At 46.3% G+C, this 19,557-nt stretch overlaps 1 protein-coding gene across 1 annotated transcript in view; it reads left to right on the forward strand.

The window, feature by feature from the left end:
* The first annotated feature begins 2,296 nt into the window (after positions 1-2,296).
* The window catches only part of LOC145350475 (5-hydroxytryptamine receptor 1D), a 32,241-nt gene continuing 14,980 nt past the window's right edge, over positions 2,297-19,557 (forward strand). Inside the window, exons 1-2 of the mRNA XM_080199675.1 lie at positions 2,297-2,471; positions 3,740-3,900. Of these exons, the coding sequence (XP_080055801.1) occupies positions 2,297-2,471; positions 3,740-3,900 (336 nt within the window). The remainder of the gene's footprint in view (positions 2,472-3,739; positions 3,901-19,557) is intronic.

Below are 19,557 nucleotides of genomic sequence, written 5' to 3' on the forward strand. Positions count from 1 at the left end.
CCCATGGCAGCAATGTCAGCACAAAAATCAAAGTCTGTCCTTCCAGTCCAGCGCTGAGGGAGACTCTCACTGTCAGCATCACCACCCTACACACGAGGCATGACTAAACTCTCAGGAGATCCCATGGCGTTATGGGAAGAAATGGCATCCAAGCCAATCTTAATCCCTCAATCAATACCTGGAAACAAGTGATCAGGGTGGCAATGCTTTGTTAGAGATGTGGCTGGGAGCAACTTGGTTGCTGCATTAGGGCAACAGCGTGGCACAGTTGTTAGCACCACTGTCTCACCACGCCAGGGACCCGGGTTCGATTCCAGCCTCAGGTCACTGTCTGCGTGGGGTTTGCACATTCTCCCCGTGTCTGTGTGGGTTTCCTCCTACAGGCCAAAGATGTGCGGGTTAGGTTGACTGGCCACGATAAAATTGATCCTAGTGTCAGGGGGATTAGCAGGATCAATGTACGGGGTTACTGGAAGAGGGCCTGGTTGGGATTGTGGTTGGAACAGGTTCGATGGGCCAAATGGCCTCTTTCTGAACTGTAGGGATTCTATGATTTCCTACATTGCAACACTTATCACATTGGCTGTAAAGCCTTTTAGAAATCTGGAAGTCATGAAAGGCGCCACAGAAATGCAAACCTTTCTTCTTATGCTTCTGAATTACACGTTTACTCAGGGTAAAAAAGACAAAAGAATTCAGATGCTGCAAATCGGAAAAAGAAACTGAAACTACTCAGCAGGTCAGGCAGCATCTCTGGAGAGAGAAACAGGGTTCCTGTCTCCAGCTGCATTGCTACATTTACTGCGAGAAGCCTTTGTTGCTGTTACTCTGTGTCCTGTTCTGGCTGTCCCTGTACATGCTCACTGCCCCTTCAGTGACTAATTGTCCTTCCAAGAGATGAATTCTGAAACAAGGAAGTTTTGTTTATCCCCTTTCCCCACGATCTTTCCGTGGGGGAGGGTTATGTATCTGGGATAGATTAGCAACTGTCAATAAACTGATAACAAACAAATTTCTTCCGGCTGTGGTCATCTATCTGAGGTGTTAATTAATCCCCCCCCCCCATCTCTCCATAGTTGCAGGCTGGCCTGCCTTATGGGTATTTATTTTACTGCCCCTCCTAAGGGCTGGCATAGACGCGACGGGCCGCATGGTCTCCCCCCCAACGCAGCTCCCGGATTTACAATTTCTCGCACTCTGCAGTATTTCCCTTTGAGTGAATTGATCTCCTTTGCGCGAACACACCTGGATTTCCACTGGTGGGCTGTGTCTGCAGCCTCTCTGGGGCTGCCTGCCCTTTTCTCCCTCTCTGCGTCTCTCCCACTCCCCTGAAAGACGTACCTCCAGGTCCGGAGCCTGGGGTCATCCGTCCCTGAGTGAGTGGCCTCCCCAGTGTGGCTCTGTCCAGTTTGCACCCCCTGTGTGGCTGACTGAGACCCTTTGATGTGAGGCTGTGATTATTGATGGGGGTCTGGCTTCTTGGTTCTATCGCTGCTGGCCACAGCACCTTTCAACTCCACCTGAGACTTACAAACTCTCTCTCTCTCACACACACACACACACAGACCCACTGAGTGACTCCAGATGTTGAATGGGTGCAGTTCCATTTTCCCCTCCCCTTTCTCTCCCACCCCCTCCTCTCTGGGCACTGAGAATGAGGGAGGGGAGTGGGAATTTGCAAGTGTTAGACTTTCTCAAACCGACACCACCTTTGGGTGCCAGTGTTGGGTGGGGGGGAGCTGGGGAAGGAGGTGGGTGGGTGGACAGGGCGGAGTCAGGTCTCTGCATCGCAGGCGCTGCTGAATTTGGGGACCGAATGAGGGAGATGTTTTAAAAAGAGAGGGTGGGGGAGAATATAAGCTCCCCACATCACACACACACACACAGGCTGAGTTCACAGAGAGAGAGAGAGAGCTGGCTGGACACAGAGAGAAGTAACTTCCCATTGCAGCCTACTGGATTGAAGGATTCTCAAACTGGGATTATTTCTGAGATGGTTTGGACAGAGAGAAGAATTTAGCTTCAACCAGTCGCTGCTTTCTGCATTGTGTTTTTTTTCTCCTTGAAAATCGTCTGGTTGGTTTTGGAGCCACTTTTCTTTGAGCCTGGGCTGCAGACACGGACACAGAGACAGACCTGCTTCTCCATCCTGCCTGCCTGCCCTGCCTGCCTCTCTCTCCAGCCCCGGGGACCGAGCTCCGGGCCATGGGAGCGGAGTGGGGCTGGATGCTCGCAGCCGGGGCAGGGAGGAGCGGGGGCCGCTGACTGCCCGGGTGGGGAGGGCGGGTGGGTGGCCATGGATCCGGCTCTGCCCCCGCTCCTCGCCAACCTGTCCCTCTCCGCCACCGGGCAAAGCCGCTCGCTGCCTCCCAGCTCCTCCACTCCGGTTCCGGGCTCCTCCTCAGCATCGCTGCCGGTCAAGGTCCTCTTGGAAACGATCATGATTCTCATGTGTCTGGCGGCGGTGACAGGTCTGCCTTCTCTCCCCTCCCTACCCCTGCATGTGTGCACATTGTAGATAAGAAGCTTGGGTGTACATCCAGAATAAAACCCCCTCCCCCTTTTATATGTAAAAAAAAACAAACACAGAAGACTGAAACTGCTTGACAAACAGCTGAGAGACAAAACATTACAAGATCCACAAACATACAAGCGTTTACCACCATCATTCTATCTGTTTGTGTTGATTCCTGTATATCTAAACATGAAACTGCACATCAAAATATCCTGGATTTGGCCAAACTGGAATCAGCAGACTTGCCATTTGCAGACTTTACGATTTGCAGGTTAAACGAAACAGCAACGGGTACAATTACTCATTTTGCAAACCTCTCCAGAGCAGCCCCCGGGATGTCTGCGGGATTGCTCTCGCTGTTGGACACGGCCTGAGAATTCAGTCTGAGTGCTGAGAATTCTCCTGTCCCCTCTGGGGCTCTCTCTCACTTCCATTCCCAATTTCTCCCCGTGTTTCATTCCATATCTAAGCCGGGGGGGGGGGGGAAACATCACGGGGTAATGTTGCTGAGATAAGGTGTACCTGGGGTGTTATTTTTTTGGGGGGAATGTTTCGGTTTTTGGACCGCCTAACTGATCCCATATCTCGCAGTTGTATCTCCGAACTTGCAGCCAGACCCTGGGAGGGTCCGAACCTCGAATTCCTTCCCCCCCACCCCCGCCATTATAAATGTCTAAATCCCAGCACCCCCACCACTCCTCCCTCATGTACAAGTCTAAATCCCAGACTCTATGTACCCACCTCAGACCCCACCCCCCACCGTGTACAGGTTTAGACCCCAGATCCCTTTCATATAGAAGTTTAGACCCAGAGCCCTACCATGTACAGGATCTAGACCCCAGGTCCCCTCTGTGTACAGATCTAGATCCCAGACATCCTCCATGTGCAGGTCTAGACACTCACTCCCCCGTTGTACAGGTCTCCAACACCTCCCCTGTATAGGTCTAGACTCCAGGCTCCGACTGCCCCCACTCCACCCATATACACACTCCAGATAACCGACCAACTAGGCATAGACCTCAGAACCCTACAGTTCACCCGCTAAACTTCTACACATCTCCTTTCCATGCCCACCTGGCTATGCCAGCCTGGCCCATATTAGAGTTGTAATGATTGATCCTTACTCCCGGATCTCAGAGGGATTCCTGTTGCTGCTTTGACAATGTGTGGAATAGTTTTATCGTTAGAATTGGGCATTTTTCAAAATACGTTTTGTCGTTTCAGGGAACGTCCTGGTGATTGCAATTATCGCTGTGACGAAACATTTCCACTCAGTGACCTCGGTGTTCCTGGTGAACTTGGCAGTCAGTGACTGTCTGGTGGGCCTGGGTGTCATGCCCTTTGTCATCATGTCTGTGTTTTACCAGGATTGGAACCAATACAACGTGAGTGTTATTTTCAAATTCCAGCTGCTTTGTGCAGGCATTTTCCTTCCAATAATTATTTTCAAAACCGGATTTTCGTGAAGGTGGCACAGTTTGGGAGGTGATGGCATAGTGGTATTATCGCTGGATTATTAATCCAGAAACTCAGTTAATATTCTGGGGACCCGGGTTCAAATTCTGCCACAGCAGATGGTAGAATTTAAACTCAATAAAAAATATCTGGAATTAAGAATCTACTGATGACCATAAGGGTGGCACAGTAGCACTGCTGCTTCACAGCTCTGGAGATCTGGGTTCGATTCCCAACTTGGGTCGCTATCTGTGTGGAGTTTGCACACTCTCCCCATCTTTGTGTGTATTTCCTCTGGGTGCTCTGGTTTCCTCCCACAGTCCAAAAATGTGCGGGTTAGGTTGATTGGCCATGCTAAAATTGCCCCTTAGTGTCCTGAAATGCATAGTTTAGAAGGATGAGTGGGTAAATATGTAGGGATATGGGATTAGGGCCTGGGTGGGATTGTGGTCAGTGCAGACGCGATGGGCCAAATGACCTCTTTCTGCACTGTAGGGTTTCTATGATTCTATAAAACCACAGTCAATTGTTGGAAAAACCCATCTGGTTCACTAATGTCCTTTAGGGAAGGAAATCTGGCGTCCTTACCCCGTTCTGGCCTACATGTGACTCCAGAGCCACAGCAATGTGGTTGACTCTCAACTGCGCTCTGAACAAGGTCAACTTGGGATGGGCAGTAAATGCTGACCAGCCAGCGACACCCATGTCCCACAAATGAATTTAAAAAATCTCAAATTGAAATAATCTCCCCACTTGAAAAGATTCATTTGTGTTCCATTGAAAGAAAAACTGTATCTCCAATCATTGGATGGAAATAAATGATGGATAAGATTAGGCCAGTCACAGCAGGAATCAATAAAAAAAAACTAATTCTAGGTTAACCTTTGTACAATTTTAAATAAAACACTGGGATAACTTCCACACAAACTTTAATTGAAACACGTGGAAGAGTTTGTCCAAATGCTAATCATTACACCAGTAACCTTTCTACAAACACAACCAATAACACAATGGTAACTTTCCAAACAAGCCAGTTTTTATAGAGACTTTAACATTTTAAAATGAAAAAGAGCCTTTATCAGAGCATTGTTAGCTGCAGTTTGATACCCTATCATATAAGGCAATATTAGAAAAATTGACCAAAAAACCTTGGCCAAACAGGTTAGTTTTAAATAAGAACTGAAAGTGCTGGAAAATCTCAGCCAGCCCTGACAGCATCTGTGGAGAAAGAATCATCAGAAACTTTGGTGCTATTCTCCCTCCACAGATGCTGTGAAACCTGCTGAGATTTTCCAGCATTTTCTGAGTTTCAGATCCAGCATCCGCAGGATTTTGTCTTCAGGTCAGTTTTAAGGATGGAAGCGAGAGAGAGAGGTCAAGAGGTTAAAGGAGGGAATTCCAGCCTCAGCAGCTGGAGGCCTGGCTGTCAATGGTGGAGCGACAAGAATTGGGGATGTGCACGAGGTCAGTGTTGGAGGAGCTCAGAGATCTCAGAGGTTGTAGGGCTGGAGTATGTTATAGAGAAAGGAAGGTGTTATGATGACGAACCTAGACTCAATAGTGGATTCTCAATATAGGGTGTGTACAAGAACTCTTGGAAGTGAGAATCTCAAAACAAATAGCTGATAAGAAAAGAGCATTAGGATAGTTTTCATTAAGAAATAACTCCTTTAAAATGAAATTGTAGTTCTGGGGCATGTGTGAAGGGAAATATCCGACCCCCTAATAATGCTCATTGCATATCTGGAGGACCCAGTAACACCTCAAAACATCTGACCCTCCGAATCCTTTCAGAAACAACCCTGAACTGTGAACTATATCAGTTCTCTTGAGAACATTTCAGAACAGATGCTCAAAACCCACATTTACACTCATTAGAAATATGTATTTAATGTACTGGGACAACTGGACCGTTGGAACACCCAGCAATATTCTTTAATTTTAAATACAACCATTTCTTAATAAAGTCTAAACCAATGTTGAGTTCGAAACAGCATTTTGTTTTGTAGTTTTGTTTTGTAGTAATGTACTGCTGGAATTAGCTTTTGTAATTACCCGGGTTAAATCAAGATCATCACTGTGATTTCACAGAAAGATGGATAAGTTACAAAAGTACTGGTGAAGGATCTAGGAATCTGTGTAATAAAAACACAAAATGACTCACTTAGGCATCATAAAACAATGCAGTAGATTATAAATGGGCAGAGTCACGGAAAACAGACTCCAAAATGCCTCTCACATTCTGGAGACCCAGGCAATAAAAATGAAAATGAACGCATTTGGATCACCATAAACCAGTCACGGTTCTTTGAGTTATTGTCCTTGAAAAGGCTTTCTCCGGGTGAAAGAACTGAGATCTGAAATATTAAATCATTGGAGATTAAATGCCCGTTTTCGTACCTTTGCATTTAAGGTGATCCAACTGCGTTTCAGAAAATCCATCGTCGGATTTGTGAATTGAAAAGCGTTAATTTTAAGCTCCCCAAAGTATTTACTCAATGAAGGATGTGACAGAATCAAATGAGCCTTTTTTTGATATCGCTGTTCTGTCGTGGAGGTTGCAGTGCTGTACTGGGTGCTAGGGGCAGCACTCATGGGGTTGATTGCTGCTGACTACTCCCATCCACTGAGGAATTCAAAAATAAGACTGGTGAATGTAAGAAAAACGCACTGCTTTCAGAGTGGGTGGCATGGTAGCACAGTGGTTAGCACTGTTGCTTCACAGCTCCTGGGTTCGATTCCCGGCTCAGGTCACTGTCTGTGTGGAGTTTGCACATTCTCCTTGTGTCTGTATGGGTTTGCTGCAGTTTCCTCCCACTGTCCAAAGATATGTGGGTTAGATTACTTGGCTGTGCTAAAATTGCCCCTTAGTGTCTTCAGATGCTTAGGTTAGAGGGATTAGCAGGTAATAATATGCGGGGGTAGGGCCTGGGTAGGATTGTGGTTGGTGCAGACTCGATGGGCTGAAGGGCCTCTTTCTGCACTGTAGGATTCCTTGATTCACTGCGCCAGATTGGCCCAAAGAGCTTTACAGCTAATGAAGTGTGTAAGGATAAAAATACTGCGGATGCTGCAATCTGGAACAAAAACAGGAAGTGCTGGAAAATCTCAGCGGGTCTGACAGCATCTGTGGAGAGAGAATAGAGCCAAAGTTTCTGATGAAGGGTCATCCAGACTCGAAACGTTGGCTCTATTCTCTCTCCACAGATGCTGTCAGACCTGCTGAGGATTTTCCTGGAAGTGTAGTAATTGCTGTAAGGTAGGAAACTTACTTGTATGTGTCCTTCCTTTTTAAAGAATTTGCCTCTTTCAAAGGGAGACGTGTGTTGCTGTCCTGCATGTTTGGATCTTTCAGAAACATCACAAATTAACTCGTCGTATATGAAATACGATGACTTGAATCTGACAGCCACTTAGCATGTGTCCAGATCTCAAAACAGCAATGAGATGAGTGATTACTTAAGCTGTTTTTAATTGCGTAGTGCAGAATCATGGCTTATTGACATTGGGATATGCTCAATATTAATGGAAATGAGTGAAAGGAAGATTTTAAAAAATATAACTGCAAGCTTGATTCTTTAATAGTTATACTAGGCAATGTCCACTTCTTGTCTTCAGTAGCCGTGATGTGGAGACGCCAGTGTTGGACTGGGGTGTGCACAGTAAGAAGTCTGACAACACCAGGTTAAAGTTCAATAGGTTTATTTGGAATCACAAGCTTTCAGAGTGCTGCAACTTCCTTATCTGATGAAGGGGCAGCACTCCGAAAGCTCGTGTTTCCAAATAAACCTATTGGACTTTAATCTGGTGTTGTCAGACTTCTTACTGTGTCTTCAGTAGGTATAGGATGGAGGACAGTGTCTTCCTGGGATAATTTAAAATGTATTATAGCTATTGTGCACATACTTGTGTTAAATTATGAGGACAGGTTGCGCAGGCTGGCCTTGCATTCTGTTGGTGTAGAACAAGGGTCTCCAAACTCCGATCTGGATGCGGCCTGCTGTGGGCTGGACGTAGCCCGCGGTCCGTAGACCCCTGGTGTAGAAGATTAAGGAGTGATCTAACTGAGGTGTTTAAGGTAATTAGAGAATTTGATACTATGGATAAATTAATCAATTAATGAATCTGGAATGTAAAGCTATTCTCAGTAATGGTGGCCGTGAAACTATCATTGATAATTGCGAACACCAATCTGGTTCATTAATGTCCCTTTAAGGAGGAAATCTGCCGTCCTTATCTGGTCTGGCCAACATAATGATCAGCCATGATCTCAATGAATGGCGGAATTGGCTCAAAGGGCCAAATGGCCTCCCCCTGCTCTTATCTTCTGTGTTTCTATGTGACTCCAGAGCCACAGCAATGTGGTTAACTCTTAAATACACTCTGAAATGTTCCCTTTCAAGGACAATTGGGGATGGACAACAAGTGCTTGTCTTGTCAGCGACACCCACATCCTGCGAAAGGATAAATAAAGTAAATAGATACTATTTCCTTTGGTTTGGGAGTTCTGCACAAGGGATACAAATTTAAAATTGGGACTAGGCTGTACACAGGAAGCAGATCTATGCAAAAGAGTTGTGGAAGTGTGGAATTATCTATCCTGCAAAGAGCTGTTAGCCTGGGGGTCAACAGAACATTTCAAAACTGAGGTTGATAGTTTTTGTGTTGAGAAAGGTGTTAAGAAAGGTGCATTGGCCATGCTAAATTGCCAATAGTGTCCAAAGGTGTGCAGGTTAGGTGGATTGGCCATGGTAAATGCACAAGGCACAGGGATAGGGCAGTGGGGTGGGCCTGGGTAAGATGCTCCTTGGAGTGATGGTGCAGACTCGATGGGCCAAATGGCCTCATTCTACACTGTAAGGATTCTATGTCAACCTAGAAAAATGTTCAGAGGTAGCCAGCGCGCCTGCCATGGGTCCACATCAGTGCTGTGGAACTTCAATTCCCCATTAAAACAAAAACTTAAAGATCTTCCAGCCCTCACATTCCCTTCCAAACACTCTCATGCCCCATTCATGCCACCTGATGCTGCCATGCTGTGCTATGTCCCCTAAACAACCCCATGAATCCTCATGCCCCACATGACAAGGTATGCCGTCTACCCATTCCCTATGGCCTTCATGCTCTCCATGTCAACCTTAAATCTCTCCAAACAATCCTTATGGCACCTCATGCCCCCATGTTAAGCCATGGCACATTCATGTCCGTTCAACATTAGAAGCGATGAATGTTTTTCTAAAACAGCTTAGAAAAAGTCATTCTCAACAAAGTCTCATTATGTATTCTTGACTGAGAATACATTATCCCATTGAAACACATGAGCCCCAGGGAAAACATTGTTGACAGCTCTTGTTCTCTGATCTATGCTGTCAATTGCACAATGTTTTTCTTGCGCCTAATTTTGGTTTGTGACACTTTAAAGGTTTTGAACGATTATCACTTTTATAAGGCTGTTGTAAAAAGTAGAAAGAAAGTGGGAAATAATTAACACATCTGACTGTTTATCACTGTCACTATGTGATACAATGCTGCAATACAGTGCACAGTTGATGAATGGGCATGGAAGGGCTATAACTTAACATGGGATCATGTGAGGCCATAGGGATTGTTCAGGGTGCATACCTTGGCATAGAGGGCACCTGTAGCAATAGGGGTGGGTACGGGGACATATCTTGATATGGGGAGGCATAAATTTGCCTTTCAACATAATACCCTTAATAGATTATGGGTAGGACTTTAAGGATGGTGAGTGATTGACCCTTGCAATCCTGAGTGGTAGCACGTTACTACCAACAAGGCCATTGCCATTTTGCACTCACTTGAGTATTGCTTGGCAGTGGGTGTAACTTTCATCCACCCTTGGACAACTCTCCAACTCAGCCAGGCACAGTGCTGCAGTGGTCAGAAATGGTACTGCATCACCCTGCCTGGGACTAAGCCCTGGGACCACTGGAAAGATAAGTCTTGGTGGGTGGGGGGGAAGGGGATGGTCCTGGGGCAGGTAGGGGATGCCCTGAGGGGACGGGGGGGTGGAGACGGGGCAATCATGGTGTTGAGGGGTTATGGGGAGGTGGGGTAGGGAGCCCTGAAGTTATGATGTCCCAGGGAGGGTGGGGACACCCCAATTCTGGGGTAGCTTTCAGATTGAGGGCCCCTTCCCCACTTGCCACCCAGGGGGAGAAGTGTACATGCCGGTCCGCCAGCCCAAAAATTGAGACAGCATGGGAAATGATCCTTAATTGGCCACTTCAGGGGCTGAAGAGGTGAAAGTGTGGGTTTCCCATCCTGTCCGCCCATCTTGGGTTGGGAGAGTGGGTTCCACAAAGGAATCCTGCCCTTTCAACTCCCTCCTCCCCCACCACCCCCTCCCCCTCAGAACCCATGAACTCCTGTCTGCACTACTTACGATACCATCAATCTTTGTGTCATTATAAAAGTTGGATATGAATCTCTCCATTATGTTATCTACATTATTAATAAATATAATGAATAGTTGAGGCCTCAGCACAGGTCCCTGTGGGATGCCACTAATCACTGCCTTCCAATTTGAATGCATATCCATTAATCCAACTCTTTCTACCTTCTAAGCAATCCGTTAACGAGGTCAATAATTAGCCTTCAATTCCACAAGCTTTAATTTAGCTCACGATCTCTTATCGAATATCGTCATTGCTGCATCTAATTGTTTTTAAAGTAATTCCTGGCCTGTTTTTTTTTCAATCCAGTTCTTTATCTGGAAGTCTATTCCCTGCTTAAATCTTATTTAATGTGAGGGAGAATTTTCCGATCCCACTCCCTAAAATTGCTCACAATATGACAAGTATCCACTTGACCTACTCTGGCAATAGAACTTCTAAAGGTGGGATTGATAAATTTGAGTGAGGGTGTTGAGGGATTATGCAGATGGAATTGAGATACAATTCAGCCACGATCGAATTGAATGGCAGAACAGGTTAGAAGGGTTGAATGGTCAATGTTCCTAACTTGGCAGCAGTAACTTACATTTATTTTTGAATTCTTGAGCACTGGGTGGGTACCGAACATTTTGTTTTGTCTGGTTTATCCTCTCCACATTCCTCCTACCCCCTCTACATATCCTGTATGTGTATGGGAAACAGAGGGGCGGCACGGTGGTTAGCACTGCTGCCTCACAGCGCCAGGGACCCAGGTTCGATTCCCAGCTTGGGTCACTGTCTGTGCGGATTCTGCATGTTCTCCCTGTGTCTGCATGGGTTTCCTCCAGGTACTCCCGTTTCTTCCCACAGTCTGAAAGACGTACTGGATAGGTCTTGATCCGAACAGGCATCAGAGTGTGGTGACTAGGTGAATTTCACAGTTACTTCATTGTAGTGTTAATGTAAGCCTTACTTGTGACTACTAAATAAATAAACTAAAACTAACTTGCTTGTTCCCTGATCTCTCCTGTGCATGACTCGCTGTTAGACAGAGCCAGTGTGACACAGAAGGAGAGTATTTGGTCCATCAAATCCATGTCTAAGAATAACCATGATTGATCTGTCCTTTCACTCTCCCTCCAACATCTTGGCATTATTTTGGTGCAATTAGCAGCATTGACTCAGTGACCTGTTCCACATCTCTCACTGTCCTCATTTCAGTGGTGGATGGTTTACATTAATGCCCTATACAGAGGCAAAGAGTTTTACAGCACAGAAAGAGGCTCTTTGGCCCATCGTGTCTGTGCCGGCCATCAAGCACCTACCTGTTCTAATCCCATTTTCCAGCACTTGGTCTGTGGCCTTGTACGCTTTGACATTTCAGGTGCTCAGCTAAGTGCTTCTTAAATGTTGTGAGGGTTAGAACATAGAACATAGAACACTACAGCACAAACAGGCCCTTCGGCCCACGAGTTGCGCCGATCACATCAACACCTACCAATCTATTGACCTATCTATAACCCCCAATCCCATAAAACCCCATATACTCATCCAGAAGTCTTTTAAAAGACCCCAGCGAGTTCGCCTCCACCACCACTGACGGCAGCCGATTTCACTCACTCACCACCCTCTGAGTGAAAAACTTACCCCTAACATCACTTCTGTACTTTCCTCCCCGCACTTTAAATCTGTGTCCTCTCGTAGCGACCATTTCAACCCGGGGAAATAGTCTCTGAGAATCCACCCTATCTATTCCTCTCAACATTTTATAAACTTCTATCAGGTCGCCTCTCAACCTTCGTCTCTCCAGGGAAAACAGTCCCAGCTCCCTCAACCTAACTTCATAAGGCATGCCTCCCAATCCAGGCAACATCCTTGTAAATCTCCTCTGTACCCTTTCAATAGCTTCTACGTCTTTCCTATAGTGAGGCGACCAGAACTGCGCACAGTACTCCAAATGAGGCCTGACAAGGGTCTTATAAAGTTGCAGTATTACCTCCCGACTCCTAAACTCAATCCCTCGATTAATGAAGGCCAGTACACCATACGCCTTCTTGACCACCTCTTCCACCTGCGAGGCCGATTTAAGAGTCCTGTGGACCCGGTTCCTGTCTCTCCCATCCTTTCAGGCAGTGAGTTCCAGAATCGCAACACCCTCTGAGTGTAAAAGATTTTCCTTACATCTCCTATAAACCTCCTGCCCGTTATCTTAAATCTATGCCCCTGGTTATTGACCCCTCTACTCAGGGGAGAAGTTTAAGAACATAAGAACATAAGAAATAGGAGCAGGAGTAGGCCGTCTAGCCCTTCGAGCCTGCCCCGCCATTCAATAAGATCATGGCTGATCTGTCGTGGCTCAGTTCCACTTTCCCGCCCTCTCCCCATAACCCTTAATCCCCTCTCTTATCAAAAACCCATCAACCCGTGTCTTAAAAATATTTAACGAGGCAGCCTCCACCACTTCAACGGGCAGAGAATTCCAGAGGTTCACCACCCTTTGAGTGAAGAAGTTCCTCCTCAACTCCGTTCTAAACCGCCCCCCCTTTATCTTGAGGCTGTGCCCCCTAGTCCTAGTGTCTTTTTTGAGCGGGAAGAGTCTCTCCACCTCTATCCTATCCATCCCATTCATCATCTTATACGTCTCAATGAGATCTCCCCTCATTCTTCTAAACTCTAACGAGTACAAGCCTAGTTTATTCAGCCTCTCCTCATAGCTCAACCCCCTCAACTCCGGCATCAGCCTAGTAAACCTCCTCTGCACTCCCTCCAAGGCCAAAAAATTCCAACTCTGTGAGGGAAATACAAAGTTTAAAGTTTATTTATTAGTGTCACAAATAGGCTTGCATTAACATTGAAATGAAGTTACTGTGATAATCCCCTAGTCGCCACATTCTAGCACCTGTTCAGGTACACCGAGGGAGAATTTAGCATGGCCCTTGCACCTACCCAGCATGTCTTTCAGACTGTGGAGGAAATCTGAGTATCTGGAGAAAACCCACACAGACGCAGGGAGAATGTGCAAACTCCCCACAGACAGTGACCCAAGCCAGGAATCGAACCCGGGTCCCTGGTGCTTTGAGGCAGCAATGCTAACCACTGTGTCACCATCCTCTGCCATTCACACTCCCCGACAAATCCCATGATTTTGCATCCCTCTGTAATCTCCTTGCAAATTTGTTCCCCTGTACTTTTCTTACAATACACCCAATAGTAACAGCCCCATCTAGGTTTAGTCTGCAATATTAACATGGTGGTTAGCACTGCTGCTTCACAGCGCCAGGGACCCGGGTTCAATTCCTGGTTTGGGTCACTCTCTTGTGTGGAGTCTGCACATTCTCCCTGTGTCTGCGTGGGTTTCCTCCGGGTGCTCTGATTTCCTCCCACAGTCTGAAAGACATGCTGGTTAGGTGCATTGGCCATGCTAAATTTGCCCTCAATGTACCCAAACAGGTGCCGGAGAGTGGTGACTAGAGGACTTTCACAGTAACTTCATTGCCGTGTTAATATAAGCCTACTTATGACTAATCTGGACCATCTGACGGGCAACATCTAGACTGGACCATCTGACGGGCAACACGACAGCTCAGTGACTATCACTGTTTGCTGTGCAGATACATGGATTTGGGCCGGTGTCTGCAGGGGTTTGCACATTCTCCCTGTGATTGTGTGGGTTTTCTCCGGGTGCTCCGGCTTCCTCCCACATCCCAAAAACGTGCTCTTAGGCTGATTGGTGTAATAAATTGTCCCTAAATTAGTCTTCCCTCAATCTTCCCCAATAGGCGTAGACAAAGGTCATGGGTAGAGGAGGGCACTCATAATTTTAAAATGGCGGCGCGGGCTCGTTGGGCCGAAGGGCCTGTTTCCCGTGCTGTGTTGTTCTTTGTTCTAATAAATACATCTTTCTCTTTGAGCATTCAGTAATGTCAACCTTCCTCCCAGGAAGTCGGGCTAGTACAGGGAAAGCCAAGGCTGTGATGATGTTCGCAGTTCTGAAATAACTTTAACAGAATCAGAAACCTTTTACCCCCTCCAGGGGAGTTAAAGGCTCTGAAAAATAGCCAAACCGATCTATCCAAACATATTACAGCGTGGAAGAGTGAGGAGGACCTTGATCTGGTGTCATTCAAAACACAGCGGACGGTCTTACAAGAGATTGCCATGGATAGGAGCACTGGAGGATGGAAATTGCCAGCTGAAACAGGCTGTTAGTGTGTGTGTGTCACTGACCCCGTCAAACCAGTGAATGAATTTGAAGTTTGACAGCTGTGGTTGTTTAACGTAACAGGGAGATACTTGGTTAGAGAGAAGAATGTCAAGCACCACTTGTCAGAAAAAGCCTCACTTGTTTCATTTAATAAAAAGCACAACATCTAAGATCCCAGCGCAATATGTGAAAAAGATGTTGCAACACATGAAAGGGAATGCAGCATTTTTTCATGGAAACACAGCCAGCTGGTTCTTGACCATCCTGCCCCAACGTAATTGTTCAAAACTGCTTCTGTGTTGATGCTGCTTTGTTTGGATAAAGCGCATCCATTTCAGGAAGTAATTTCTATGGAGAGGTATATATATATATATACATATATGCCAGTGAATCACACCCAGCTTGGTCACCTTGTGGAGAGGCTGTAACTAATCTAGGATGAAGTGCAAAGGAGGAAGGAAGGAGAGAGCTGAGAAAGAAGAGGATTGGGATCTCCACACAGTCACTGCACTGATTCCATTGTGTAGCTCTTGACTTGCTCTGCGCCATGAGGTGTTCACTTATAATGTGGAGATGCCCGTGTTGGACTTGGGTAAACACAGTAAGAAGTCTCATTTAGAGTCCAACCAGTTTATTCGATAGTAATCCCACAAGCTTTCGGAAATGGAGTTCCTTCATCAGGTGTGTGGAACCTTCACTTATACCCAGGGACTTGTTACTCTACCTCTGTCTCCAGATGAGACGTTGTAACTTTCCTTATGGATTGATCTTATTCAATGTTTGACCAATTTTCTACAAAGTCATCTCTCTTGAGAATCCTGGCTGTCTGCAGGAAGCTATTACCTACCTGACCTTCATAAATGGGGTTGTTTTTAAGATAAAGTTGGAGGTCAGAGCATTATCATTGATTCTCGCAATGAGTTCCTGGAGTCACTTTTACCCTACCTTTAGTTTTGAACATATGAACATACAGAATAGTAGCAAGGGTAGGCCATTCAGCCCCTCAAGTCTGCCCCGCCATTCAATAAGGTCATGATCGATCTTTTTGTTTTGAATTCCACATTCCCATCTACCTTCGATAATCTTTGATTCCCTTACCGCCAACAAATCTATCTACCTCCACTTTAAAAATGTTCAATGGTCCCACTTCCACTGCCTTCTGAGGCAGAGTCTATCGCACAGCCCTCTGTGAGAGAGACTCCTGGTTCTCAGTGGCCTTGTGGTATTGGCCTTCAATTACAGCCCACTTGTTGTACAATTGGAGCCACTTAATGGGGAGATTTGGACTATGATTTTCCTCAAGATGTTAACAAGTAACTCTATTGCAGCACAATGCTGAATTCTACCATGTGAGCTCAATGAGGTGAGAATCTTTGGAACTAGTCATGTAAAATCCATTACAATTTGCTGGAGTCCATTAACTTGACAATGCTGCTGCTCTCCTGGCTGACTTTCCATCTTCCATCCTTCACTAAGTTGAGCTCATCATAAACTCTGCCACCCGTATCCTAACTAGCACCAAGTTCCATTTCCCCATTAGCCCTGCGCAGGGGCTGGGTGACTTGCATTGGCTCCCAATTCCACAATACTTCCGTTTTAAAATTCCTCCTTTTCAAACCCCTCCAAAAACCCCCACTCCCCCTTCAGCCCCACACCTCCCTGGATATATGCCTCCAATTCTGACCCCTCCTCCAATATGCCTCCAATTCCCCTCCAATTCTGACCTCTTGCCCATCTGCGATCTTAGCCATTGGCTGCCATGCCTTCAGGTGCCTAAATGCTGGAATTCCCTTTCTAAACTTATCCATGTGACTCTTAAATGCCTTCAGGCTTGGCCAGTAAATGTTGGCCCAGGCAGTGACACCCACATCCTGTGAAGAAACAAAAGGAAATAAATGCAAGTTCTTATTTTTCATATTCTCATTTGTAGCCAGAATTATTGAAGTTTCATTCCTGCCCTGGACATTATTTATAACAGAAACATAAAAGCAGAAAATTCCCATTGAGGAACCATTTTGTAACATTTCTTATCCGTGGGGTAAAGGGGTAGATTGTTCGAGAGTTGAGGGGTTGATCCCCTGCCCCCACTGGAGTTAAGGGTGGTGGCACTTGGTTAGCACTACTGCCTCACAGTGCCAAGACCCGGGTTCGATTCCTGGCTTGGGTCACTGTCTGTGCGGAGTCTGCACATTCTCCCCGTGTCTGCGTGGGTTTCCTCCGGGTGCTCCGGTTTCCTCCCACAGTCCGAAAGATGTGCTGGTTAGGGTGCATTGGCCGTGCTAAATTCTCCCTCAGTGTACCCGCACAGGTGTTGGAGTGTGGCGGCTCGGGGATTTTCACTGTAACTTCGTTGCAGTGTTGATGCAAGCCTACTTGTGAGTAATAAATAAAGTTTACTGATAAAGAACGGAGCGAGTGATAAGCCCTCTGCCCTGTGCTGCCAAGGAGAGAAGGTCAGTCTATCTGTAAATGGGTGGGAACTTGAAGCTAGAAGTTAATTGAAATTTATTTTTCACCAGTCAGTGGGTGGCAAAGTCACAAGATGAACAATTTCATCACCAACAACTCTGAATTAGCGCGCATGCAGCTCATTCGCACATCGCAAGAAATCATTCACGGCAGATAGGTGGGCACAAAAAGCAATCAACAAGGTTCTGGGAACGTGTTTTCATTATTCATTCACGCGTTGCTGGCTAGGCCGGCACTTATCCCCCATTTCTAATTGCCCTTGAACTGACTGCAGTCCCTGAGGTGCAGGTACACCCTCAGTGCTGTTAGGGAGGGAGTTCCAGGATTTTGACCCAGCGACTGTGAAGGAACGGTGATGTATTTCCAAGTCGGGATGGTGAGGGGAATTTTCGGGTGGTGGCGTTGCCATGTGTCTGCTGCCATTGTCGTTCTAGGTGGTAGTTGTCGTAGGTTTGAAAGGTACTGTAGGTGATTTGCTACAGTGCATCTTGTAGTTGTGCATGGCAGTCACTCTTCTTAATGTTGGAGGAAATGGGTGTTGGAGCTGGTGCCAATTAAGTGGGGCTGCTCTGACCTGGAGGATACGTAACTTCTCGAGTGTTGTTGGAGCTGCGCCCATTCAGGCAAGTGGGGAGTATTCCATCACACTCCTGACTTGTGCTTTGTAGATGGTGGACAGGCTTTGGGGAGTCAGGAGGTGAGTTATTCTCTGCAGAATTCCCAGCCTCTGTCCTGCTCTTATAGACATGGTGTTTATCTGGCTGGCTGGTCCAGTTTCTGGTCAATGGTAACCCCCAGGATGTTGATTGTAATATTAGCCTCTCTCTCAATGGGGCTGAAATACAAAGAAGCAGAAGTTACACTTCAGCTGAACAAACCCATTGCCAAACCCCATCAGGAATATCGGATTCAGTGAGGGACGCTGCACTGCGGGATGGATGGATGGAGCTCAGACAGGACAGCGCAGCTCCACCAGAGTGTTCTCTGAGCTCAGACTGTTAGATTATGCGATCACTGGCTCACATTCCCTTGAGTTTAGAAAATTGAGGAGTGATCTGATCGAAAAATTTAAAATGTCAAAAATTAGATCTGGGGAACCAATTTTTCAGCTGGGGGGATGGCAGCAAGTGGAAATAGAGTGCGGTGGACGCTGGGCTGTGCAGGAGGGAACTCAGGAGGGGGACCTTTTTATACAAAGTTGTAGGAGAAGTCTACAGTAACCTGCCCCAAAGTGCTACAGAGGTTGGCAGATAATTGCAGCTCTCAGGACTGAGATTGATAAATATTATTCTGGGTTAAGGTTTCAAGGGATATGGGGGTGAAGTTTCCTGTTCCGCTCACCACGGGAATTGTAGCGAGCGAGGGGCAGACCCTGGAAAGGTCCATTGATCTCAGGCAGGGATTTTCCAGTTTCAGGGCAAGCGAGGCTGGAAAACCCCACCCCATGGTGTCAGGGCTGGTAAATGCAGATGAGATGCAAGTCAGCCGTGATCTAACTCAACCCTGGAGAAGGCTCTTGCAGCTGAATGATCTCCTTCTGCATATTTCTAAAGAGAAAAATCCCATGTAAGATATATTCCAGTCTTCCTTCAGAAACACTGCCTTGGTACAGACAACTCATCAAGGTGGGGGAGCCCCTGGATTTATGCATTGACTCTTTGGTCCAGCAATGTCTTAATTTTAAAATTTTTACTGTTGTTTACAAACTGCTCCCTGGGCGGGACTTTACCGTCCTGCCCACCAGCGGAATCGTAGCGGCTGGGACACGGACCGTACAAACGTCCGTTGGCCTCAGGCAGGGATTTTTGGCCTTGGGAACCTGCGGCGGATTAATTACCACCCGGACCCCTGGGCTGAGCTTTAGTAAGGCCCCCTGACCTTGCCCCCTAGCACCTACCCCACCCTTCGTTGAGTAGAATAAAGCGACGTTAAGTGACATTAGATAACATATCGTTGTACTACGTATAATGTACTACATGTATAATATCATAAAGTTATATGAATCAATTACCCTTTTATTCAACTATTTTTCATTTTCTTTACATTTGTACTTTAAAAAGCTTCCGTTTTTGTTTGGTTTCCAAAAGTGTCGATAACAGCATGTAAATCAACAGATCGAAGCAAGTCTGATTCAATGTGTATCATAAGCATTTTTACATGTTATAGCATGACAATACACTCTTTGTTGCATTTGTTTTGTATTTATTTGCATAAAGTACAAGTCCGAGGTGAAGCTCCTCTATTTATAGGTGTTTGTTATATTAATTCACCCACAGGGTATAGTTATTCACCCTTAAAAAGGTTAAACCAATTTTTGTTTTGCTTTCGGGGCTCCCCTCCCTTCCGGGCCCCTCGGCTTAAGCCTACTCAGCCCAATGGTTAATGCTTGGGATGAGTGCGGCCACAAAATCCAGCCCTCTATCTCAGGAACCTCTTCTGGCATCTCAGCATCCTGAGATCACTGCGCTGCTCCAATCTTGACCCTGTTATGGATCCCTGATCTTAATCGCTCCATCAGT

The sequence above is a fragment of the Carcharhinus amblyrhynchos genome, chromosome 12 (assembly GCF_965287045.1).
Source record: "Carcharhinus amblyrhynchos chromosome 12, sCarAmb.v2.hapA, whole genome shotgun sequence".
Lineage (NCBI taxonomy): Eukaryota > Metazoa > Chordata > Chondrichthyes > Carcharhiniformes > Carcharhinidae > Carcharhinus > Carcharhinus amblyrhynchos.